General features: G+C 44.7%; 1 protein-coding gene across 3 annotated transcripts in view; it reads right to left on the bottom strand.

Moving 5' to 3' along the window:
* Positions 1 to 7,302: 7,302 nt before the first annotated feature.
* SEC24D (SEC24 homolog D, COPII coat complex component) overlaps positions 7,303 to 26,261 on the bottom strand; it is a 49,026-nt gene continuing 30,067 nt past the window's right edge. For all 3 annotated transcript variants that reach the window (XM_072928809.1, XM_030272030.4, XM_030272031.4), the window contains exons 9-23: positions 23,188 to 23,326; positions 21,898 to 22,013; positions 19,425 to 19,549; positions 16,851 to 17,042; positions 16,147 to 16,240; positions 14,141 to 14,257; positions 13,669 to 13,836; positions 13,108 to 13,204; positions 12,358 to 12,503; positions 11,662 to 11,800; positions 11,130 to 11,248; positions 10,289 to 10,468; positions 9,964 to 10,155; positions 9,383 to 9,472; positions 7,303 to 9,010 (exon numbers count right to left, since the gene is read on the bottom strand). In XM_072928809.1, coding sequence (XP_072784910.1) covers positions 8,870 to 9,010; positions 9,383 to 9,472; positions 9,964 to 10,155; positions 10,289 to 10,468; positions 11,130 to 11,248; positions 11,662 to 11,800; positions 12,358 to 12,503; positions 13,108 to 13,204; positions 13,669 to 13,836; positions 14,141 to 14,257; positions 16,147 to 16,240; positions 16,851 to 17,042; positions 19,425 to 19,549; positions 21,898 to 22,013; positions 23,188 to 23,326 — 2,055 coding nt within the window. In that variant the 3' untranslated portion in view covers positions 7,303 to 8,869. The remainder of the gene's footprint in view (positions 9,011 to 9,382; positions 9,473 to 9,963; positions 10,156 to 10,288; positions 10,469 to 11,129; positions 11,249 to 11,661; positions 11,801 to 12,357; positions 12,504 to 13,107; positions 13,205 to 13,668; positions 13,837 to 14,140; positions 14,258 to 16,146; positions 16,241 to 16,850; positions 17,043 to 19,424; positions 19,550 to 21,897; positions 22,014 to 23,187; positions 23,327 to 26,261) is intronic.

The following is a 26,261-nucleotide window of genomic DNA, read 5'->3' as shown; positions in this document are numbered from 1 at the left end:
GTTCCCCTCCCTGTGTCCCGCAGCCGCGGGGTTCGGGGCGCCGCACAATAAAGCCCCGAGGGCCGGAGCCGGCGCCCCTGTCTCGGTTGAAAAGGGTCGGGACCCGCTGTGGGTCCCCCCTTGCAGATGCCAACACTGCCCCACACTGCCGGGTTCGGCTGTCCCTGCATCACACTGGGGTCAGGGCGGGCCCCTCCTCAGGAGGGGTCCTGGGCTGGGCTGGGTTAGCGAGGGGGGGAGTGGGGGTTAGGGGGGGCCCCTCATTAGGAGGGGTCCCGGGGGGGGGGCTGGGGAGGTGGGGGGGCGGAGGGAGGGCGGGGGGGCCCCCTCCGGAGGAGGGGGTCCCGGGGGGGGTTGGGGCGGGCCCCCTCCGGAGGGGGGGGTCCGGGGTGGGAGGGGCTGGGGGGGTTAGCCCCCCTTGGCCCCGCCCATCCCGGACCCTCCCCTCCGGACGGGGTCTGGCCCGGCCCCTCCTCGGGACCCCCTCCTCCGGACAGGGGCCCCGCGGGGGGGGGGGGGGGGGGGTAGCAGGAGGGGTCACGTCACTCTGAACCGCGATTGTACATTTGTGCGCAACAACAGCATCTCCCCCCTTCCTGACCCCCCCCCCCCCCCCCCCCCCCCCCCGGCGGGGCCCCTGTCCGGAGGAGGGGGTCCCGAGGAGGGGCCGGGCCGGACCCCGTCCGGAGGGGAGGGTCCCGGGTGGGAGGGGCTAAGGGGGGGGCTAACCCCCCCAGCCCCTCCCACCCCGGACCCCCCCCTCCGGAGGGGGCCCGCCCCAACCCCCCCCGGGACCCCCTCCTCCGGAGGGGGCCCCCCCGCCCACCCCCCGCCCTCCCTCCGCCCCCCCACCTCCCCAGCCCCCCCCCCGGGACCCCTCCTAATGAGGGCCCCCCCCTAACCCCCACTCCCCCCCTCGCTAACCCAGCCCAGCCCAGGACCCCTCCTGAGGAGGGGCCCGCCCTGACCCCAGTGTGATGCAGGGACAGCCGAACCCGGCAGTGTGGGGCAGTGTTGGCATCTGCAAGGGGGGACCCACAGCGGGTCCCGACCCTTTTCAACCAAACCAGGGGCGCCGGCTCCGGCCCTCGGGGCTTTATTGTGCGGCGCCCCGAACCCCGCGGCTGCGGGACACAGGGAGGGGAACAGGGGACAGAGGGACAGAGAGAGTACAGGGAGGCAGAGGGCAGCCAGAGGAGAGGTCAGGAGGGGACACAGGGACAGAGACGGAATGGGGGAATGGAGAGGGCAGAGGGAGGTGACAGGAGGTGTCAGGAGCGGGCACAGAGATTGGAATGGGGGAATAGAGAGGGCAGAGGGAGGTGAGAGATCAGGAGATTGGGTCAGGAGGGGCAGAGAAGGTGGAAGGAGAATGAGAAGGAGGAACAGAAGCGGGGTCGGCGTTTGTAGGGAAGAGGGGGAGGGAGGTGCAGGTAGGAAAGGCAGAAGGGGAATGGGGGGGCGGTCGGGCTGGGTGCCGGGAGAAGGAGAGGGAAGGATACAGGGCTGGGATGGGGTCGGGGTACGTAGGACGGGACAGCGACCGGAGGGAAGGGGGGTTCAGGAGGAGAAAGACAGTGGGGTAAGGAGGAGGAAGGAGGAGAGATGGAGCGGAGGATCGAGGTGTGCAGGGAGGGGAGGGACAGGGGAAGACCAGGTGTGCGGGGGAGGAAGAGGAGAGCAAGGGGGGAGAGAAATGGGGGCTTTTCGGGCAGCAGGGAGGGGAGAGAGGTAAGGCGGAGAGAGGAAGGGAGAAAACAAGGTGAAGAGAGAAGCAGGGGGGGAAGCCGAGGCTCCCGCGCATCACCTGGGCCCCGCCGGGGAGCCCGGCCCGGCCGCTGCCGCCCCACCGCGCACTGAGGGAGCAAATGGCGGCAGGCGCCGCTCCCGGGGTTTAAATCGCCTCGGGCCCGCCCCGCGCAGCCGCCCTGGGGCCCCGCGCACCTGCCCGGCCCCGCCCCGCGCACCTGAGGCGGCCCGGCCGGGACCCGCCCGGCCCGGAGCGGACACCGCGGCTCCCGCACCGCCCCCGCCCCGGCACCGCCCGGCCCGCCCGGAACGGCCCCGGCGCCTCCAGCACCGGAGACCGCGGCGGGGCCGGTTCCGAGCCCCCAACGCCGGCCCCACGAGCCCCCCAGCGCCGCTCCCGGCTCGGCACCCGCCGCCCCATCGGCACCGGGGAGAGGCCCCACGAGTGTCGCGGCTCCGGGAAGAGCCTCGGCCGGAGCTGCGGCTCCGCCGCGGAGCCCCACGCGGGAGCGCCTGAGCGCCGCTCGCAGCCCCGGAGCCGGGCCCGGACAGCGCCGGGCCAGCGCTCCGTGCTTCGGGCGCTCGCACACGGATTTGGGATCGGTGCCCGGGCCCCAAAATGCGGCACTTGGGCTCTGCGCTCGAGGCTGGGCGAGCCTCCTTCCGCACTCCCACAGCGCAGCGCTGAAGTCCCGGTTCCACAGCCCTAGGCCTGCCCAGATGGGACACACAAGTGCCAAGTGGGGGGGACTTTGTCCCTGAGCCCTCCTCACCTTCACCACCACCAAAAAAAAAACCCCAAAAAAACCCCACAGGACTTAAGATTCCGGTTCCGAGACCAGAAAATGCCCAATTTATTTGTTTCATAGGATCGTGGAATTGACTGTGGACATCCCCACAGATGGTGACAGGGAATGACTTCTCACGCATTTCATTCTGTTGTGAGAACTGCTTCAGACTAGCAAAGAACACGTGGGCGAAGAAGGCAGGAAGCCTCCCCTGAAATGAATCCATAAAATGCAGCCTATCTGCAATACCTTGCTATCCCAGCAATGTAACATTGTATTATCAAAATATTTAAAGATGGTGGAACAATTTAGACAGCTCATCCAGACAATCCCTTTGCAGTGTGCAAGGTAAGAACTGTAAGATTTGCTTAGAAAAATGCTGAGCTGATCAGAGGTGGTAGGAGAGGAGAAAAAGGCTGGTTTCCAACCTGATTTCCAGGCAGGGATGAGGCCAAGTCTGCAGCCACGGGAGCCGGTTGGAATCCCTGGCAGCACACACAACTACTCCTAGGAAGCTGTGCTCCCATTGCACAAAGCCATCCCTGACTGTTAAACTCACAGTGAAAGCCATGGGATCATACCCTGGGTACTCGGCTTGAGCCTTGCTGTGGCTCAGCTGTGCTGATTATCCAGCAGCACTGGGAAGTACTTTCAGGCCTGAGCACTTCCCTCAAGGGTTTTCCATAAGGAAAACCAGCTGAGAGCCTGCCCCGAGCCTTGTGAAGTCAGTGGAAGGCTCTGGTTGTGCCTGCTTGGGGTCAGGAGCCCGCTCCTGCCTGGCTGTGGAGCTCCAGCTGACTCCTGTGGCACTGAGGAACAGCTCCTCTGGCAGTCTGGGCGTGGCTCCCAAAACTCCGCCGGACCTGCATCATTCCCCCTTCATTCTACATCCAGTGAGGATGAGTGGGCTGTGTTCAGAGCAAGGCAGACTGTAAAGTGAGGGATGTTCAGCCTGGTTGCTGGGCGTGTCAAGCAGATTACCTCCATCTCTAAGGAATTACCTACATCCCAACCCTTACAGTGAGCAGGAATAATGACCTGGAGGATCTGAGGATAGAAATACTGTTCGGACACCGTTTCACCAAGTGCAGGCACTGTAACGATCCCATCTCAGGAGAATGAACAGCTCTGATTTAAGGGAAGATTTTTGGTGTGACAGGAAGAGCTGCCTGAATCCCAGCATCCCTGGCCACCCTCGCCTCACCCGCTGTGGCCCCTCCAGAGTGAGGGCTGTGGACACTTCCCCAGCCCCATCAGCTCATCTAACCTGAGGTGCTGCTCCTGACAGCTCAAACACTGCTCTGCTTTGGCCCAAGTCCTTTCAGATATTCCAGGATGAGGACAGAGAAGCCCAGGGGTAAACAAAGGCCTCCTGGAAGGCAAAGTAGTTATTTCATTACTAAAAGGCAAATTAATGAGTCTTTTTATCTTCATGGTTTATGTTGTCTTTTGCTTGCTTGGGCTTTTGCTTTCTGCCTTTTGCTACGTCTTGGCACATTCACCTTTCAGGATTCCCATCCTCTGCCTCACCCAGGCTGCTTCTGGCTCAGCTCCCTTGGCAGCTGCTGCTTTCACCTGAGCTGTTTCACTTCAGCTCCTGTCCCTTTCCATCGGCCATGGCTCCTAACTGCTCCACCCCGGGAATTCCCGCCTGGGAACAAGCAGGGATTCCCTACCCTGCCCAGGGAAGCCTCCAGCCCTGCACCCACTGCCAGGGCTCAGCAGGGCCACTCCAAACGTTTGGTGTCCCAGAGCTGCCGGATCACTGCCAGGGCCGAGCTGGGAGCCTGTCCTAAGGGCCAGGACTGACGCACACAGTGACTGGAAAATCATCCCTGGATGTTGGATCCATGTTGGAGCAGGTGAGCCAAGGCACCCCATTCCTGCCCACTGAGATACCTGCAACACTTCAGCCTGTAAGGCTGACACACAAATATCTGCTTGGGGCACAGCAGGAACTTCACACGCCTTCAGGAGAAGGCAAACGCAATGATCGTGGCTCTCGGTTTTGAGGCTGGGATCGAGACCCATTTTCAGTAATTTTAAACAATTATTTCACCTTATTGCTTCGTTCTTTCTACAGCTGGGGCTCCAATAAGAGGAGAAAGGAGACATTTTACTGGAGCCCCTTTCCTGCCAAACTCTGAGGCTCGGTCAGGTCCTGAGAGAAAGCACAGCCAGGGAGAGCTGCCCCTGCTGTGCTGGGACTGCACCCTGCACTCATGAGGGAGAGGTGTCCTTGTAAAAATCGGTCTCCTTATTCTTATGCCTCATAGTTCCCAATGAAATTATTTTCAGCAGAACTGAGAGTGCTGATCCTCACTGAGCAGCAAAGGAGGCATTCAGCAATCCCCATAACCTGGCAGAAATAATTGCTGGTGGTGCCTGAGCCCTGGGCTGAGAGTCACAGTGGTAACAGCACTAACAGCCATCCCAATATTCCCCAGGAATAGGAGAAACTGCCTCTTCCCTTTGTGGGGAGAATCTCTGTTGTGCATCTCCCAGTTACACCTCAGCACTCACCCAGCTTCTACAGATCTGAATTCCCGATATTCCTCACAAGGCATCTGCACCAGTTCCATCCTCTGCCTGTTGGGCAATGCTCTCCTCATTTCAAAGGTGAGAGCAAGGAACTTTCCAAATGCTCTTCACTGAGCTCCTCCCACATCATCTCGACTTCTTTCATTTCCTTACCAGCAAAGAGAAAGAATAAAGGGGGGGAAAAAGGTATGTTATGATCTAGGCAAGGCTAGAAAGTGGCCTGAAGAGACAGATTTTGGATTAACTCAAGCTGTATAAAACCAAAGTCAATTAGGATTTCCTCCAAAAAAGAAATTCAGTGATCTCCTCACTGAAGGAGGAGATCATTGAAGTTATTTAAATAGACAGATTAGGGTCTGCTCTTTGTCTCCTCAAGGTTTTACCTTTGGCCCTTCTGTAAGCAAAACAAAACACAGACTGTGGGCAACAGTGACAGACTGCACAGAGGAGGACTTGGAGGAGGAATTCATCTCCCCATCCAAATCAACTGAACTGACTTGGGCAAGGACAGGAATTCCCTTTGGACTGTCAGTGCTGCCCAGTTACTGGCAGGGTGACTTGCACTGCCACCTTTGGCACCTCTGCTGCCCCGTGGGCACAGCTAAGGGGCTGTTGGACCTCTCTGAGCTCGCTCCTTTGAAGGGAAACTTTGTGGAATTGCTGAGAGGATGCCCTTCCCTATTTTCCATGTGTCTCCTCTCCCAGAGAAGCCCCTGCTGCTCCCACAGGGCCCCTGCCCGTTGCTCTGAGCCAGCAGAGCAGAGGCCTCGCTCCCCTGGCAGTTTCTGCTCCCCTGCTGGATGTGTTGCTGCAAGCTGGATTCTGAGGCGGTGGGAGCTGGTGCGGCTGGAAGACAAAAAGCCTGATGAGTTTCTTCTTTCCACTTGTATTAATTGTATAATGACTCCAGTCTGATTTGCACTGCCTGTCTAGACCTTGTCATGTCTTTCCATTCTGGAACAGGCTTAGAGTCCTTGGATTATGTTGCACCCTGTGAATTCAGTGAAGGATTCAACACCTGCACTGACAAGGTGCTCAGAATGTGTTGGCATTTGGCTTCAGAGGGAATTTAAGACCCTGATCACGTGTAGATCACTGTGTGTAAATCAGCCATCAGCTGGAGAATTCTGAGAACTCTCTGACAGCGCTGGTTGTAAGAAGCTGGCTGGAATGCTGCTGTGCTGTGCAGGCTGGCAGTCAATGCTCTCAGGGGGTTGAGGTTCTTCCCTAGCATCAGTTCATTTTGTGTGTTCATAGGTGCTGAATGCTTTGTTCAGAGGAGTGGAATTCAGGTTCTACACCTGAATGAGCAGTTTTGAGATGATCAAGGACGTTAACTGGCAGTAAGTAATGGAATTAATTTTAGAATATCCAGCTGGTTTTCCATGCCCTGCTATAGAGTTTAATAGCCAGAGAACACTCTAAAAAAGGATACATGAACATTTCAAGCCCATTGCATGGAAACAAAATCTCTAAGTCCTTTGGCTTTATAAAGATACATAGAGTAATTTGAAAGTAACAGATAATGAACCCACTCTTTCTGTATATAGCAGAAAAGGTATTTTCTCCTTGCAAAATTACTGCAGTTGGTGGCAACTTTATTGCTTTAACAGAAATGGCAACTGTGTAATCGGCTCAATGTTAACTTAAAGTGGAAGAGAATTGCACTAGTCCTTTTCATAATAGCATCATTTTCATGGGCTGAAATGAAAGCAGTGGGGAAGTTCTGTGAAACAGAAAGTAATTTTGAGTATAATTAATGCAGCAATGAAAATGGCAAAAAAACAAAAGGGCCAAATTTGTGTAAATCTGAGTTAAATACTCCAGTCTTGCAGTTTATGGTGAAGCCAAGCACTGCACTTGTAGTATGTCTGTGTGATACTTGTCACTGTCAGGACTGTTGTCACCATGGGCTGCTTTCTTCACTGTGATGTCTTCCTGTGGTTAACACTGCCCAGGCAGGCCAGAGCTCTGCTGCAGTAGCTCTGCCAAGATGAACAGCTTTGGCTTACCGGAGCTTGGTGCTGAACAGCCCCTCTTTGAGACACTTCCTTCACTTGGATCATGTCTTCTCACCACAGTCATGGGTGATAACAGCAGAAACACACTGAAAATGCTGAGGCCATGTAAGCTGTCTCTCTTGAGAGGCACAATAGGAGAAGGTGACCTACAGTGTACTCACTGCTGGATGTCATGGCCATATAACCTTGGAGAACTTGGGATGTATGACATAAACACACACAGATTATATTTAATAATTGCTCATTTCTTTACACAAATGTTGCTGGTGTCATTTTACAAATGAAATGGCAAATGGAATACTTTTTACAGGGTAATGTCTACAGCTAAAAAGTGCTTGTCTTGGCAGCTGAATTCAGGCCGAGGACCCTTTTGTAATGCAGCCACTTATTTCAAGAGCTCTTGGTCAATCTCAAGAATGACTCTATAGATAAGCTGTTGAACCAAAAAACTATGCATTTTGACTGCTTATTGTGGATATTAAATAATTAATATAAGTAGCAACACTAACATGTTTAAAGGCACTTTTTTCTTTACTGAGGCTTAACCTTACTTTTGAGTGTTTTTTGGCTTTCTTTGAAACACTAATTTATTTAATAATAGCTTTTCAAGCTTGGCAAAGTTCAAACCTCACATTCAGAGGCATTACTCCTAAAGAGATAGAGAGGCTGATGAAATATCTGAGGTAAACAGCCATTCCAAAGGCTCTGGCTTTCCAAATTCTACCTTCAATATTGGTATTAGAAAAGGCTAGCTTTTCCAAAGCAGTGACCATTGATTAAATCAGTCATGGGAGAGGAGGTCACTGTAATTGAAGTGTTAATAAACAAGAGACTTCATAGCACCACAAATAACCTTTGGTTAATCTGTCAACTATCTCACAGCTAATCTGTCACAGAAATTTTGAGGGACAGATTTTTCTGAGTTGTGTTGGGAATATTCCAGTTAGCAAATGTACCAAATAAAGCCTAACCTGTGCAATTTTGAAAATGTAATTAAATAGTACGCTAAGCTAATTGCTGCCCCCAAGTGGACAGAATTGTACCATAATAGCGTGACATCATCTGCCAAAGGTGGCAAAAGGATTGTTTGTTTACTGCTCTTCCTGTGATCCCTGTTATTACACTTACTCAAGTCCAGTTACAAAACTGAGGCGTTTCTGTCTCCTGGATAACCCTGGCTGTGGAAGGGTCCTTAGAGCTTTACTTCTGTATATAGTAACACTTGTCCCTTCCAGGGAAAGGAGTATTTACTCTACAGAGATTTGCTTCACAGGAAGGACTTTGAAATCCTTCAAACTGGACTACCTTTTTATTGCCAATCTGGTTAAACTCCATGTCCTCACTTAGAAAAAGAAGTGTTTTGTCTTTTCTCCTCCTCTGTACAGATTCTGACCATCTTTCCCAGCTCTGGTACAACTTATGACTAGCAAAAGGAATAATTGAGAGTTTTCTAAATTGTCTTTTAAGAAAGGTATGCCATATATGCTCTTAAGCATTGGTAGTCTGAAATCTGGCAATTCATGTAGAGAGTCACGACTCCCAGAAGACTAATACCTGAGTGCAGAACTCCCTATTCTACAGCTTAAGAAGTAAGCAAAGTACTCAGGGAGAGGTGGGATCAAATGAAACTGTACAAAAAGAGCACAGAAAGGGGTCAGTAAAGCACAGCAGAAGGCCTGGGTCTGGTGGAGCTGTGGGCCAGTCTTCAGGCACCAAAAACTGTCCCTCCTGCAAAGGCAAAAAGGAGCTGAACATTTTACTTGAGTTGCCTTAACTGAGCAGCTGGCTGATCTCTTTGTGAATGCACACGAGGAAATCCACATACGAGGCTCCTCCATAAATATTCTTGTCTTCTACTAGGAACTGGCGGAAAAGCATCTCTGGCTGCTCCCGCTGCTTCACTATCATCAGCTGGAAAGATAAGAGATACAGGCAAATAATTTTAGGAAAACTGTACTGCCATCTACATCCTATGCCTCCTAATGGATGCTCTTGAGGTGGGGAAAACCCCCAAAACTAAAAAATCTCCACATTGCAGAAGCTGGAGAGACTAAGTGAATTGAAGAGTGCAGAATAAAATGGCTACCTTTGAAACTTGGACTACCTTTGAAAATCAGTTTTGATTGAGCACATTTGAGATGCCTGTGCCTACAAATCATGCTAGAACTCATCTACATGCAGGAAGACTCCTGATACCTTTTACAGCCACTGGTAAGTTTTGGCAAAGACTGAAATACTTCTTTGAACAAGCATGAGGAATGAGTTGAGGCAGAAAGCAGTTACCTTCATAGTGTAGGGCTTTTGGCTCTGGATTTGCGCCAGGATATGCCTCAGTTTCTTAGAAAATGGATTGTCCAAGTCAGGCAGGGATATCTGTCAGAAGGAAAACAGATTGCAATAGTCCAGTCACAGCTCTAACCAAGACTAGCTGCTGACAGTCACATTCTGAGGTACTGTGGATTTCATACTAAACCAAGAAACTCCATCTCTTCCACTAAACGATCTTGCCTTGAGGACTCATTTTTCCGTTTAATATAATCACTAGATGAAAATGCATCATCAGGAAAACTTAACCATTGCAAAGTCTTTTGTTCTAATTTTAGTAATACACAATTGAAAGGATTTCAACATGTGCAACAAAGTTTAAGAAGATCAAAGAAATTGTGAAAGCTTCTGTCCTCTTAGTGTTCAGAGTGTCAAAGTGTTAAGTTTTACGTAACTAAAAGCAATTCTGGTGTCTAAACACCTTCTGCTGGTCATCTGTTCTTGCTTTTAAGCCTGAAGGATGAATAAAGACCTCACTTGTTTCTCTGATTAGCATCTGGCCTTGCTAAATCCTCAATTCTTAGTTTGCATCTACTCACGGCCTCGGTGCTGATGTGTGCGAAGGATGGCACGTTGAAAAGCCCCTGGATGAGCTCTGGGGACACGCTGGCTCCCAGCCACAGGAACATGCTCAGCCCGTTGGCCAGCAGGAAGGCCCCTCCCTCGGAGAGGCGCTCCTCGGAGCAGCGGATGGCAGCTGGGACTGCGTCACTCTTCAGATCCAGGCTGTGCTGTGGGGCAAAAGACACAAGAGCTGTGGAATTGATTTGAAAAGTAACTATGCAAAGGCTTGGTACATCTTAGTGGTTCCTTTCCAGGTAAGAGGGGTTAGAAATTAAAGTGAAAAAACCACCACTGACTCACAATTGGCAGCAGCAGTGGGTAGAAGAAGAGCTGTGTGTCAGCCACCCCCATGGCCATGACCAGCTGGCGGTGGAAAGCCCTCTCATCGGTCGGGATTTCGGGCCTGCCGGCCAGCACACAACTCTTCAACAGGCAGTTCATGTACACAGGCAGCACCTTCATTGTGTCTGGCAGGATCAGCTGAGAAAACAACACATTTAAAAACAATCCAACAGAAATTATTTGCTCTATAAGCTGTAGTCGCTGTCTTGGCTGCTGTCATCTCCCTATAACACTGTTAATTTTTGGGGCACTCTCTGGAGAATTAAGGAGAGAAATAGTGGTCCACAATAAGTAGCTCTGATTTTTGACATATTCGGTCCTCACCAACAATGAAAAGTTCACTGCCCAAGCTTGTGGTTACTTCAGCACCTCTAGGATGGAAAAGCCTGAGTCTTTCTTTGAGTTGAATCACTAAAATGTGACTGAATAAATTGAATGGAAACAAATCAGTCACTCTGCTTAGTCAAAAATTAGAATACTACAACCATTTATAACAACATAAGAATTAAAAATGAAAGCTTTGTGAGTCCCTGCGTAATTCCAGCAGGAAGAAAAGGGCTGGCTGAGCTCCTTTGTGTGACTATAGGCATCAGTTTCATCAGTGGCATTGCCTTTTGTTCCAGAACAACAGTTTCTCTGTGCTCTAAGTGCCACTACTGAATCCCACCTGTCATTAATTCTATTTCAAAGAAAAGGACAAGTCTGTCCTGAAATTTTACTTTCTGGCTCTCCTGATGTTGCAGGGTGGTTGTGCACTTGTGGCAAAGCCCGGGTGGGTAGGACTGGGTGTGGGTTTTACCTGGCTGACAGCTGCTGGGCTGGCACAGTTCTTCTTGTAGCAGGCCAGCATGTGAGCAGTCTGATTCATCAGGATGTCCCTGACTGTCTTCAGGGGCTGGCTCAGAACAGCTTTAAAAGCTACAAGCACAGAATAAAAGTGTGTGTTAAAAAAAGACACTCTCTCAAAGTATCTTTGTCTGCTGCTAGTTTCTGATTTTACACACCTGAGGACTGAGGCTGCTTTTCAGCCTCTTCTACAGACATCCAAAAACCCCACCAAACCTCCAACACTGCAGCAGGATGTCCATTGCCACTTACTGCACCTGCCCTGTTCTGCGTCTTACCTACATACAAGCATTACTTTTATGGCAGTTTGTCTACAATAGGCAATTATTAGTCTTTTCAATTTCATAATACTTCAGGAATTGCTCAGGCGTGGAGCAGCAAGTTATAAAAAATGATTTCCCACTAAGTAATTACTTCAGTCCCCTTTCCTTCCCCTTCATCCATGCCAAAGTAAAAAAGGAAACAAAACTGATCTGTTGCTGTACCTGATTTAGCAAAGAAGTTGATAAGTGCATCGGTCTCACAAGTCCTGTAGACATCAGCTAACTGGGAGCTGCAATTCAAACCGATGTTGTGTATGCGGATTCGCCTCTGCCCGCCCATCGAAGTGTACAGGACAGCACACTGCAACAGAGGCACAAAGTGTCACCACTGCAGCCACCTTCTCTGTGCAGAAAAGGCACGTGACACCTTCTGCAGCCAGGGCAGCCTGCCAGTGCTGCTGGCAGCTGTAGCACCAGCATACCTGTGGTTCTTAGGGACATCTATCAGACTATTTTATAAAGTAAGTCTCATCCCAAAAACATAAAAGGTCCTACAGTCCCTAGAGGAGGAAGTGAGGTTTAGCAATAGAGCTGCTCTTGAATAGAGAGATCACAAGGAATGCCACAGCAATAACAATTGCTATATAAGTAGCAATGAATCTCTTACTCCACATAAACTTATTTACAGTGAAATGGAAAAAAATGAACAGCTGATGAGGTCTCAGTGAGTGTTTAGAAAGGATTTGGGTACCCCTGAATAGAACATGCAGCGCAGATGTAGGGGAACACACACTCTTTACTAGTGGTGTTATGGCACAAGAGCCTGTGCCAGTTGTGCCTTGTTCCCATCACTCCTACACCATCACTTCTCTGCTCTTGCTCACTATTTTATGGCATACGTGAATGTGGGTTTTTTACCTGAATTAAGGCTCCGGTGTCTTCATTCAGTTTGTCATCATGTTTGAACTCCACTGTCACTGCTTTGTCACAGTCAACTGCTGCCATCTCCACATCCGTGGTGTTATTCATGTACATGGCCCCAAAGAAGTCTGTAGCCCTGAAGCCTGCAGCCAGATTAAAACAGAGCATTTCATTTAAAAATGGCACATTAAATTGACATCACTTACTGAAGCAGGAGCCATTTCCCCTCTGAGCTTTATAACCACAGGAGTCCCAACAACTGTCCTTGCTGATGCATTTGTGAGAGCTGGAGAAAGGCAAAAGCTGTGACTTGGACACTCAGAGCTCCTGCACTGCTGGCTTGGCCTCTGGGTGTGTCCCTTTCTCTAATACTTGCATTTGAGCTAAGAATGAACAAAAGAGGCTGGACAGACATAGGAATGTCATTTGAGTATGAAAATGAAGGCACAGGTCAGTATCCAGCAGCAACACCTTTTTATACAACTTCCTTGCAGTCAACAGTGTGTGCAGAATGAGCAGAAGCCTTCAGGCTTGAAAATCAATTATTAATAAGGCACATACAGGAAGTACGTGTGTGTGCATATATACGTATATCAGTAACAATATATACACACACAGCCATGGATTTCATCAGTCTATTAAATTAATTTTCAATTAATTTACAGAATGAAATGAAACCAGTCTGATCTTACAAGTGATTTGCATGGCACTACATTATTTAAAGTACATTCCCACGGGTCCTATTACCTGTACTTGTCCGAACTCTCATTGTTGCATCAAATCCCATCTTTTTTTGGACATCCTTCCTGAGGTCACTTAAAAACTGGGAGCTGTCGGTATCAAGCTGAAAACACCAAACAGAAGGTTCAGAGGTTCAACACTGAAGGGCAGCGGCACAGCAGTGCCCCAACGTCCCCTCCCATGATCCCCATCTCCCTGCAGCAAATCTGCTCACAGCTCTTGAGTCCTTTAAAAAGTATTTCCAATGTGATTGTTGTTATCAGAATCAGGTATATGCAAGTGTCCACCACTCATCACTGGGCCTGAACATTAACTGGACATTGCTGCACTTAACCTTTCAGCAAAATTTTAGGATGCCAGCCAGCTTATTACTACTTCAAGATCCAAACTTGAACTTAACCTGCTGTTGTTCAATTTTAATTTTACCACTTGGAATTGATAACCAGGTTTTCCAGACTCGGTCTGCTTTTAAGCTAAATGTCCAAGCACACACTGAAATTAGATGAAAAACAATAGCCAACCCTCCAGCTGTTACTGTCTGAAAGGCAGGAAACCTGTATCACTGACCTGGAAATTGTTGTACTTGTACAGTGTTCCACCAGTGTACATTGTGACAAGGCCCATGGAGGCTACATCTATGTACTGATTTGGGAAGAGGAACAAATTCACACAGCAGCCACTGGCCACACAATCCTTGGCTAAGGCCTCATAATTTCCCTGTGGCTGGAAGAGGGTCTGCACAGGAATAAATAATACAAGTTACCATCATATTACATATTAATCACAACTCAAAGGGCCAGGTGAAGACAAAAGGATGAAGTGGAAGTTTGAAGTGAGGCATGGCTTCCATCAAAAACATGCTTCCCCCACCCATGGATACAGGGAAGACCTCAGTATGTTCTTGGAGAACCCACCAGTACAGAGGCATCATATAACCAAACACTTCTGTGTGAAAGAAAATAGATAAAAAAGGATCAATGCCCCATTAGAGACATGCAATGTAAGATGCAGTCCCCTCTTCACTCAGAGCAGAAAATACCTTTTCCTTATCTGTATTGAGCAGTTTTTTGTCATCTCTGTTTTTCAGCTTCCCTGGCGCTTCCGCAGTTGGCAGAGAAGAGTGGAAGATGAACAATTTCCCAGCACATTCTGCAGCCTGTTCCAAAGACACCACATTGGCACGTTTATTCCTGCAGGGTTAACAGCCCATATTCACACACGGGGGGGCTCAGAGAACAGTGGGCACTTCCTGTGAGCTCCTCAGAGGTCAGGAATTCAACTCCAGGCTCACAACCTGATGGAATAAGCCCCCAAACAAAGAGGGGCTCTTCTCCCAGGAAGCAGCAGTCCAGCACGCAGGTTTGCTGGCTGAGGCACTCCAACAGCACTTTGTCCAGAGGCAAAAGAGGAGCTCCTCCCTTGGAGACTTTCCAATTGGACACAAGCATTATGCAACAGGCATCCAAGTACAAATACTCAGATTGGATCAAATTACAAGGAAATGCAGCTGAACAGAAAAATGCAGGTCAGGCACACTGGTCTTCCATACATTTTTATAAATGGCTGACAATTCCATCCCTGTAGCAGGTTCCACACTGAAATCTACACTGCCACTATGCAGGCACAAATCAGAACTCACCATGTTCACAAAATATTCCACCTTTCAAAATAAGCTCGGGCATTCTGGCAAAACCAGAAGTGTCTCTGCTATGGCAGAAACACAACTGAAGGCAGCACCTGACTTTTAATATGGCTGAAATTTCACCCCTGGTATATCAGGAAAGTTAGTTTTGATCACCAATGACAACTTCTTCGGTTTCTTTGAAGAAGACTTCTGCTGAAGGCCGAAGACTTTCCAAATACCAGTTTGTCCTGATATGCATCAGGGATTAGTGATACTGCCTTGACAAAATTTCTAAAATATACTTTTTTTAACATAATCTATTTATTCTTTCTAGACAAGAACTGTTTTCTTGAGCAAAGGTACTTGCAGATTAATAATTCAGGGAGAAAATCCTTACAAATTATAACTTAAAAATCCTGAGCTAAATAAAACATTTAATTAAGAGCTGAACTCTTTTATAGCCATCATCAAAGGAAATTCATGATTATGGCCCTTTGATCTGTTTTGTAGATGTCAAATATTAGGAAAAAGCATTCAGGTGTGCTTTGCACACATACCTGCTGGTAATATGAATAAATAACAAGAAAGCAGGTATTAGATCAATATAGAAAAAAAAATTTGAGAAATGTTCATTTTTGTTTTGACAAATTTATGTACTCAAAAGTTCATGGTTTATTCATACAAAGCTCCCAAATCAACCATTTTAAAGCACCACCGGCTGTGCTCTGCCCCTTCAAATCTTGTGGTGAGCCAGGGTGGTGTGCATTTAACTGGCAATGCTCCATGGGAATGTCAGCACTTCTGGGGATGTCCCAGACATACAGAAAGCAACTGGGGAGCTCCTCTCCCGTGGATTCCCTGCCAGCTGTATCCAAGCTGGGAGAGCCTGTCAGTTAAACAGAAACCCTCCAGCCACGGCTTGATTCAGTCACACAGATAGTTATAAATATCCTGTTTTGCACAACAAGTTTTGCAGAAGCAAGAGAATAACCAAAATCTGTTGTTATTATTATTATACTGACTTTCCTGCTCATCACACACGTTAGATACCCAGAAAGAAAAAGCCAGATACCAAACTGTGCAAACCCAAGAGTTTTCATTTGTTCTGCAGTGGTAACTAAATGTGTCTTTATTTCTCTTAAAGGCTGAACCAGAAACTGCTCCTCATCTCCTAAACATCCCTCCTACATGGAACAGACTCTGGGGACTGGTTTCCTTCAACAAGAACATCTGGGAACAGATGTTATGTTTGTCAGTTCTTACTCTGACTAGGGCCGTTGGAAGATACTGTTAGAATAATGGAACATCAGTGCTGGAAACAATCAGTGACCTTTTCCCCCCCTAATTTCCCATTGTGATGGGACTGGCTTTTAGCAAACCTGATTTCAAGCTACTTCTCTGACAGAGAGGAATGTTCTAACCTTTAGTGCCTCCATGCCAGCCTGGATAACTGGAGCGAAGATGGTCTCACTCTCGTTAGTGTCCGCAAACAGCTCTGGAATCTGGTCCAACAAGCTACAGAAGAGAAAGGATCGGTGTCTCAACTGGTCACTGTAAGGTAATCCCCAAACACACCTTGTCTTCACATAGGAAGACGCTGATAATGAAACTTCATAGTGCAAAAACAAATTTTCCTTGTTCAATTTCTTAGGGTCCAAGCCAGAATAAAAGAAAATATGCATTTTTTATTTCTATGAGATGCATTGTTTCAAAGTTTGCAACCTAAAGGAACATGCAATAAATAAAAAAATAGCTAATCATTAAGTAGTTCTGGTGTGCTCTAAGGACTACAGAGTCTTAAGATCATATCCTGGTGCACATCATGCCTATTGCAAGAACAAAAACACAATGTGGCTCAGAGCCTCACCCGTCTCCCAGCTCTGAGGCAGCATAGCTGAAAGGTGGTTTACACCTGGCCTACATAGCCTTTCCAGTTTGGCACTGGAAGGCCATAGCTATTGCTTTTTCTTTGCCTCAGAGGAGCAAACAAAGGGCTTGAAGCATCTCCTGGCTTCTGAAGTATTTCTATAGATACCTGTATGCCCCCAAACCCAGCTGACTAAAAGGCATAATGCACGTCATAAGCATTTACATCTTACTCTCATGAAGTATAACTGTACTTTACTTGGTAACAACTGATCGGGATTCCTCAAAGTCAACAAGGAAGCCATCGAGCAAAGGAACAAAAACTTCTGCCACATCTGTGACCACCATCATCTGAGGCTGAGCTAAGCTGCTTTTTACATTGAAGAAGTGAAGGACCTTGTTATAAGTGACAAAACCAACTCGAATTGCTGAGGATTCTTCTTGCTCTTCTCTGTAAGAAAAACAAAACCCAACTGGTTATAATTCTGAAATCCTGACCTTGCAATAAAAGCATCCCTTTGACATGCAACACTGCTCTCTGATCATTATCTATACTGGGAACAACAAAGAAAACAACAACCAAGCAGCTGTAATGGTCTCAATCTTTGCCTTATGTCAAATTCAAACACCCTGATAAAATCAACGGCTCTATTGTTTACTCTTTAAAAAATGGTAATAAAGTTACATCAACCCTATCAATGGTGCATCCCATTCAAACAGTCAAAAATCCCAAAGATAAAGAATAAACCATGTTAACATCATAACATGGCAGAGAAAGAACAGCACAGTTAAGTTATGGAGCTTGCTGAGGACAAAGCGCTATTCGATTTCTATACATACAGCACTTTGCTACTTCAAAGAGAAGCATTCACATCATCCCAGTCCCAAAGGTGTTACACACCAGGTGTTTGGGACCTTTATTCCAGATGTTGCTCTTACCAGTGTAACTGTGCACTGCCCCACTTCCATCAAGTTCTATAATTGTTTTAAGGGTTAGCTTTAAGCAGCTAATTGTCTCTGTAGCTCACACTCTAGTTATTTTTGAAGACTCACAAGGAGAAACCTGACCCATATGCACAGAAATCCATTCAAATACTTTTTGTTTTTTATTTTTAATTATGTACCTAAAAATCATAATTGCACAACTCATTAGTCTGGTTTTCTGAACTTGTAAACACATTTCTACAAACACATTTCTCAGTATTTCTCAAAATACAGTCAGGGAGGGAGTTCTTGTTTGGAACACAGGTTTGAGAACATCTGCTCTAAAACTTCAGCAATTCTTTTTCTGCACATATTTCTTTGGTACCCCAAGTCCTTCCTCTCAAATATACAAGCTCAAGGCGAATTCCCTGAAGTGGGCTTTTTCCTCATGTGGGAACAGCAGAATGTTTCTGCAGGTGTCTTTGCCCAGCAATGAAAAATGAACACACAGTGACCTCTGTGTCTAAGCAACATAGTAACATTTTCACCACAGATTTTGGTGGAATGTTTGTCTCCTTATGTTTGTCTTCTTTTAAATTAATATTGTTTAAGCCAACAGAAAAATCTGAGGAAACTGAAGGGCCTGGCTTTCTTTTTTAAATTGCTTTTTTCAGTAGACATGAAAGCTTTGGCACTAATTATTTCATAACAGATCTGTCAGAGTGCTGGTGAGAAGGATGAGTATGTCTCTGTTTTGCTTTCATTCCTCCTCTACTTGCCCTATTCAAGTTTCCAAACTGCCAAATGGTTTTTGGTCCTCCACTCATGCCTCTTATTCTCTTCAGACTCATGACCAGTCCTGATGGAAAACTGTGAGATATGTCCAGGATAATATCACACACTTGTGTTTCTAGTGTAATTTTCAGTGAAAAACTACTTGAGAGGTGGCCTTACATAGGCATCTGATAAAATAAACCCCCACCCTGGACCGGAATTTCTTTCTGGCACAGGGATCCCAGAAGGCCATAAGAAAAAAGATTTTTAACATATCCCAGATTCTCCCAAAGATGTCTTCTCCAACCCTTCCTCACACTGCTCTCTCCATTTCTTAAGTCTGTTCTCCCTCTGCAAACACTGTTATTTAGAAAGCATTTTCTTTTTGGATTTTTTTAATATGCCTTTATATATTGACAAGAAACATCTTGTCTACTTCATTTTTCAGTCTTTCACTGCTCTCTTTTCCTTATGTGTCTGTGTTATTTAAACTCGATTGAAAACTACATTAATACACTAAAATAATACAGTATCAATAATATGACAAGAAGTAACATTACTGCTGTGTTTTATGCTCACAAAGCACATGTGCTGTATCTCATAAAATCATTGCTGCCTGCAAGATTTGTTCTCTCAGATACAAACCAGGACAGAAAAGTCTCACAGCGCAGCAAGAAGCCTTAAAAGTTTTGCTAATTAACAATAAGAGCTAAAGATACAAGCCACCAGCACTACAGCTTTAGAGAGACTGGCTACTCCAGAGTATTCTGGTTTGGGTGTTTCCCTGTTCAATTCAATGAGAAAAGCAGGGCTCCAGCGAACACAACTGCCGCCAGTGAAGTGGAAGCTACGAGCAGTGACTGAGCTGATAACACCACTAGAGTTCGCTGCAAGAAAGGAAAAGCTCCATGTGCAGTAGCATGGCAGATTCTTTCTGTTCATACAGTAAGCCCAGACATCCAAGTGTAACAATTGCCAGCAGTGTTAAAAGTTAACATTTGGTCACTATCACTCAAAAAACTCCTGTTCTGGAAATTCTGACATTTTCCATAGCTTGGTTTTGCCTTTCAACATGCAAAGCTGCATGAGAAGTGCAGCGTAGTGAGTTAAGCCAAGCACACTAATGCCTCTTTACCTTGGAAGTTTATCTAGCAGAATCTTCAGTTCATCACATATGAGTTTCACTAGCCCACTCTTTATGTTTCTGTATGATACATCAATCATGAAGATAAAAGCTGGTGGTTTAGGAGGCTTCTTGTCCTACACAGAAAAAAAAAAAAAAAAGACCATTCACAGGGGAAATTAGACAGTGTCCTGTTACAAGGAAAAAAATTAGAGGTGCTACCATAAAACAAGGCAAATACAGTGTTCAGTTGTTTGAAAAAGGCTGTGAATTGTAAATAGTAACTACTGCAGAGAGCTGACATGCATTGGGTAAAGTCCAGCCCTGGAATAGAACACTATCACCGCAAAACAGCATCCTAATGGAATAAAATATCTAAAGGGTAACAAACAGTTCATTAGATAAGATGAAGCATCAACCTTTTTGCTGGAACTCAAGTGCTTAAAAAAAATTCGTATTTTGGCATTTTCTGTACCCCTGCTTTCCTTAGGGAGTTCTTCTTATCCACACTGTAAGTGGCACACAAATCATGCATACACTACTGACACAAGTTTCTGTAAGTAAGAAAAGTAAGAGGAAGGTTTGTTTAAAAAAAGAGTAATGCCAAGAGATGTACCTAGAAAGTCGATACAAAATGAAGAGAGCAAGAGTAAACATCACACTTGCTAAAATGGGTTTTCTTAGTTCCCATTAAATGAGTAGTAGTCATTATTTAGTGTCAAATTCAGGACAGCTTTCTCATTACAGATTCACTTCCTTCATATGGAGTTCTGACCTCTTAAATTATAGTTGTTAAACTAAACCCTAGAAAAATTCCAGTTAAGAAAAATTAATCTAACCCTTGAATTATGATTTATCCCTAGTCCCTGGCAAACTTTAAACTAAACTGAACATTATACCCTTGATCTCACTCATCTGACTCATGCAAATAAGGCTTAATTCCAGCGAACCAAACCCAGGCAGTCTTTTTCAAAAGTGTTCTGTTTACTGCACTTGGATGCTTGTTTCAGAAACTGCACCAAAAACTGCTTCTAAACTCTTGTATCAGATCCACATTTAGAAAGAATCTCTAAGTTCTGACAAATATATGGCAGAAACAAGGACTTGTGCTCTCACCACATCCGCTTAGCAGGAGTGCAATAATGCAAACCAGCTGGGATTTGTTAACATTCTTTGTAGCTGTTCATCCTTGTCATTTGATAAGCACAAAAGGAAATGACTTCTCAGTTCTGGTCTTGTACTGGATTTATAAAAGAAGGGAACCTCTGCAACTTGGAGCCAAATGAAAAGTGAATAACAAAATAATGCTACATTTAATGACTTAGCATTTCCAGTGCAGTGTTATTTTGTATTAGATTTCTTTTTTGTAACATTGCAGTAAGTCTGAGGATCCATCTTTGTAGCAAGCAGGCAGACCAGACTGGATGACTTGTAGAGGAAACTCGCTGGTTTAAGATATGTGGCAGAAGTTGAGGCTTCAGGATCTGATGGAGCTTCACTGGATGTACACTGAATGTCCCACACTCTATTTCTGCAACATCTCCCTGCAATTCTCTCCTCCTTTGGGGTTTAACCCAGGTTTCAATCAAATCTTACAGTTTAGCTCAGAGATCTCACTGGATTTTGGAGCAGTACTCTAGTGAGCAAGCAGAACCAAACCAAACCAAGCAGAAAGAAATTATTAATTTTCTTCATACCAGGATTACTCTGATGGTCTGAAGAAGATACTGGTAGTTACTTAAAGATTTTGTAGGACCCAGTTGCCTTTTCTAACCTTTTGATAGCCTCAGCTCCACTCACAGGAAAAAAAATCTGCCAGATTCCAGCAAGAACTGAAAAATATGTCCGTGCTTCAGTCAGATGAAGTCACACTTGCAGTTTTGTAAAACGAGCTGAAGTTTGAAAAGATTAAGTAATTTATGCTTTCAGAAGTATCAAATAGAGTTCTGTAATAAAACCAACTACAAATATTTAGAGTAATATGAGTGGGCTCTGGATTGAGCTCTTCAGTGAGTTGATATTAGAAGAGAGAACCAATTCCACTATAACTTATTGGTCAGAATCCTAAGCAGACTCTTGCCAGGAACAGATTCCAAGGTCAAATTGCCTTGCTAAGGTTTAGGTTTTAGGAAGGCAATTTAGGCATGTGTTGGTCTTCAAAATCAGTAGAAGATATACATCTAAAATGCAACAATGCACCAGAATTCTAAAGCTATCCCCTGAACAGTGCAACATCCTGGGTAGGACCAAACATGTCTTGCTTAAAGACTGGTGATCCATGCTTTTGCTGCACTGCTTGTTGCTCTTACTTGCTTCTATCATGTTCTCCAGCACAAAAGAACAAACCCTTGTATTCTCCACACCTATCCATATTTCCTAGAATGGTCCTGGAAACTGATATGCAGCTTACAAGTGCATTTACTCTGAGGAGCTTGTTTGTTTTGCTGTAACACTGTACACTGGTTTGCACACTGGCAGTACTCACTCGGCAATAATCCAAAGTAGCCACGTATTCATAAGATCCCAGGGACAGCTCAGGCCTTTCATAGTGATCTATCCGTCGACCCATGTGGTCCAGGTGTTGAAAGAAGAATGGGGGGACTACAAGCCAGCACAAGAGCAGGAAAAAACATTTAAAACTGAGGAAAGAGAGGAACAACACAACAAATCCTCTCTGCAGATGCGATATACTCCAAAGCAGTAAGAAATCAAGTGGGTTTGTACAAACAATTTACACAGAGCCAATCTTATGGTTCCTCAATGAATACATATTCAGAATGCTTATTGTTTACATTTTTGCCTGTAAAAGTCCATGTGTTTGTGAGGGGAATATCAACCTAGTTTCCTAGCCATTTTTAGTCCTTATTAATGATTTTTTTTTTTTTGGTAAGTGCTTTCTAACTAAGACACTATAGCAATACCAGCATGATTTAAAATGATACTGCAACTTAAATGTCTTTCTTAAAGTGCTCCCAGTGCATCTAAATTTCCCTTTATGAGAGTTTAAACTGTTAACAAACAATGAAATTTATTATCTGTTATGCCTGCACAGACATTAGAGTTTCAGGCAGCAAAGCAGTTGGAGGGAGTCTGACAAGGTTCACGTTTCAGAGTTGAAAAGATGACTGTATTAGGGAAAGCACCATACCCCTGTGATCCAGCTGAGGAAATCCAGCTTGATACAAATGTCTAGAATGGCTAGTTCTGGCAAAGATTTGGGATTTCGCCAGGAGCACAAGAACAGTTATGAGTCACATGCAGCACACTTGAACAAATATGGCATGGTATCTTCTGTGAAAACCAACACTTGTCACAGTAAGATTAATAGATTATTTAACCACTTCACCCACAGTCATGCACAGGAAGAAGCTAACATGGGTCTAAATATTTGCTTCTTGCCGTAAATTTGCATTTCTTAAATAAATTAATGTTTTCTTTCAGCATAAAAATTGCTTTCAATTCACAACACAAGCAGTTCTCTATCCTGTGTTGTCACAAATTTTTTTAAAAAAAGTTTTGATCATACCAGATTGGACTTCATGAGTCAGCATTATTTTCCATATATTTTTTTTAAACTGTACTGAACAAATGTTTCCCTCTACTATTCTTGCGAAGTTTTTTTCTTTTTTTTAATTTGTGAAGTAAGTCTAGTTACTGCATCTCCCTAAACTATTTCTTATTAAATCACCAAGTCATGAAAATAATTTTAGAGATACGGTTTCTTTTTAGTCTTATGGAATTGCTATGAATCCCAGATTAGAGAAACACTACTCACCATCGTTTATACAGTTACAAAATCCACACTGGTACCTCCTGCCACCTTCAATGAACTGCATGAAGGGACACATGTAAGCTTTGCAGCGGTTGCACCGGATGGGGCCGGTCTCCCCATGGTTTACGAGATAAAGAGGTGTCTGTGGAGGAAGAAGTACAGAGAGAGAGCGATGTAAACATGAAACCAAGGAGAGCTACAAAGAGTTAATTCAGATTGAACTCGTTAGAGACCACCTGATGAAGAGATCATTTATTGTTCAGCACTCATACAAAAGCTGTTGAGCCCCAGACATCCCCTCAGGGGTTAAATTCACAAGTTCATGGGCTGTATTCTGATGCTTATCAGAAAAAGAATAAGGATTCAGAGCAAAACCCCACAACTGAGCCTTGTAAGCACTCGAAGTTTAGGGCTCCAGGCTGATTTTCTCCAGCAACGGGTAATTTTTACAGCTCACTAAGAAAAATCTGTTGGAGTCAGGTCTTTTGGCTTCTGTCAGATGGAACTTTTCCTGAAGAAATCTACAGCTGCTTATCAATTCCAAAAGGGTATTTGCTGAGAAAGCCCTTAATACTTTGTCCTAAATGCTGCCTCCTGTGCTGCCCTGTTACATGCTACACTGCAGTTTAAATGATGCCAGGGTCACCAGCTAGAGGGGGAGATTTAGGAGAAACACTAATATTTATTGAAGGAAAGTACGTACAGCAAAAGTACAGTACCTCAAGCACTTGTCAGTTAAATTACACTGACCACGCTCGCTTACAGCCCCTGCCAAAACCCACTAAGGGAAGACATTTTCCAGATGCCTCTTTCCATAAAAACTGCAGCAATTGAAAGATTCCTGTGATTGTTCTTAGAGTTAGCAAAGTCATACTTGAAGTCACTACAGAAATGGAAGTTCACTCAACACTAATTTTTAATTTTTCTTTTCTTTTCTTACTCCCTTCACTCCCAGCTAAAAAATCTCAAAAGGTAGGAATAAGAAATGTCCAGAGTTTGAACAGAGCAGGTCCCTACAAGAAGAACAATGCTGACAATGTCTTTCAATGCTAACATCACACTAGCACATTCTCTCTCTCTTTTTTTAATAATTACTCTGTCTCTTCTTAAGGAATGGGTGTATTTCATGATACACTTTATTATACACTTTCTTTTTACACTTTATTATAGACTTTATTTTTTACTGCTGGATAAGGATGCATTTTGCCAGAGATTTTCTACATACAAATAGGTTTTTACTACATGGGTTTTAAGTGCTCCCTCCTGCTCCACTGAGATATTCTTTTACTTTGTGTTCTTTCCTCTACACAAATTGAGTTTAACCAAATTAACCAATAATACCAGCTGGCAAGTATCAGGGTCATTTTTCAGACATGAAAGCCTTGGCCATGAAACTTGCTCATCAGCTACAATGGCTTAATAAGATTTAAAAGTTCTGGGTTTTGTTCATTACTTGGCAATTTTCTGATTATCATTCTGCTGTATTAGTTTAATGAGACCTGGATCTCGTTTGCAGTTAATATTATCATAACATCTGACCTGGTATGGGAAAAAAACAAGACTAAACCAATTCCTGATGCATTTATACACATTGATGCAGTAACTTTTAACCTTGGTTTGATACATTTAATATTTAATACCCAAGAAAACTTACTCCCCAAAAATGTTCACATTTGATATATCAAAAGTAAAACTTTTACATAAAAGGCATAAACAAGAACAATTAAAAAATAAATGCCATGCAGTTCAGAGCCCAAGTATCTACATTCTTACACACATGTAATAAATTACCTTCTAAAAGACAAAAAAATAAGAGCAAAAAAAATAAACCAAGAAATAAGCCAATTAAAAATGTATGTGACGGAATTAAGGAGTTTGTCTAACAATGAAAAATTTTTAGAGCAGTCCTATTTGTCTCCTTAGTAATTCATTAATTGGAATTTTTAGAAAATAAATGAAATTTACATCTTAGTGTTTTCTTTAACACTTCAGAACAATACATCAATAATTCAAATGTTTAATGGAAAAGCTATCTGTGTGATAACTGCAGAAGAACTGCTTCTCCAAAAGCATCCAAAATCCACTTCTTGATGAGAACAACAGTTATGAAAGAAATCTCATCTCCAAAAAGGTGCCTTCCAGTGCATTGCACTGTAGAGCCCGACATCCCACCACCCCATCAAGAGAAAGGAATTCCTATTTTTGTGTGCAAAGTGCTATTGCACTTCCAAACATCTAAGTAATTTCTGTCATAGTAAAATAATTTTTTTTAAAAAAGTGGATTTCTGTGGGAATGTACACAGGTAAGTAATACTGTGCTTGTAAAAAGTCCCGAGTTTAAATTAAGGGCACATAAATGCAGAAGACTTAAAAAAAAAAAAAAAAAGTCATACTGAATGGGAAAGTCTTGTTTGATGTGCTCCACTCTCTGTAGATGGCACTGTACACCAGAGGAAAAAGCAGAGACATCTCTTTATGTTCCCATCAAAATCAGTGGCAAACTCTCATAGGAGAGGGGAATGGGGTAAAATATAATAAGAATTTTTTAAAATTTGGAAGGTTTTGTTTTTCTTCTGTTTTTTGTTATTTTTAAATAAATGCAATACTCCTGTTTCTTTTGCACTTCCACCTACAAAGTATCAGCATTTTCTTTCTCTCTTGTCTCAGAAAGAATCAGTCTTGCTGGGAGGCACAACATTGCAATTTTAGGTTAAACAAAGGAGGATTGGGCAGAAGATGGAAAATGCTGCAAGGGATCTGCACAAACTTTAATTTCTCTGTAACCTTGAGGCCCCACTTAAGTGCAAACCCTGCAAGTTGATCTGATAAACCATAAATTAACCCCAAATATAGCTGCAATAAAAGGAGTTTTATTTTGGAAATATTTCAGCAAGACCATCTCTCAGGAGTCAGAAAAATATCACAAAGCAACAGACAGACGTTGGTGGCACAGCTCCAAGATAAAACACATCCATAAAAATTTCCAAAGAGACTTGAACCTGCAATTTAAAGCCTAAGAAAGCTGAATTTCTATTGCTTGCTGTAAGAATGAAGTCCTGATGCTCCTGAGGGTTTTG

This window comes from Taeniopygia guttata, chromosome 4 (genome assembly GCF_048771995.1).
Source record: "Taeniopygia guttata chromosome 4, bTaeGut7.mat, whole genome shotgun sequence".
In the NCBI taxonomy this organism is placed as follows: domain Eukaryota; kingdom Metazoa; phylum Chordata; class Aves; order Passeriformes; family Estrildidae; genus Taeniopygia; species Taeniopygia guttata.
This window is presented reverse-complemented; position numbering and strand designations above follow the sequence as displayed.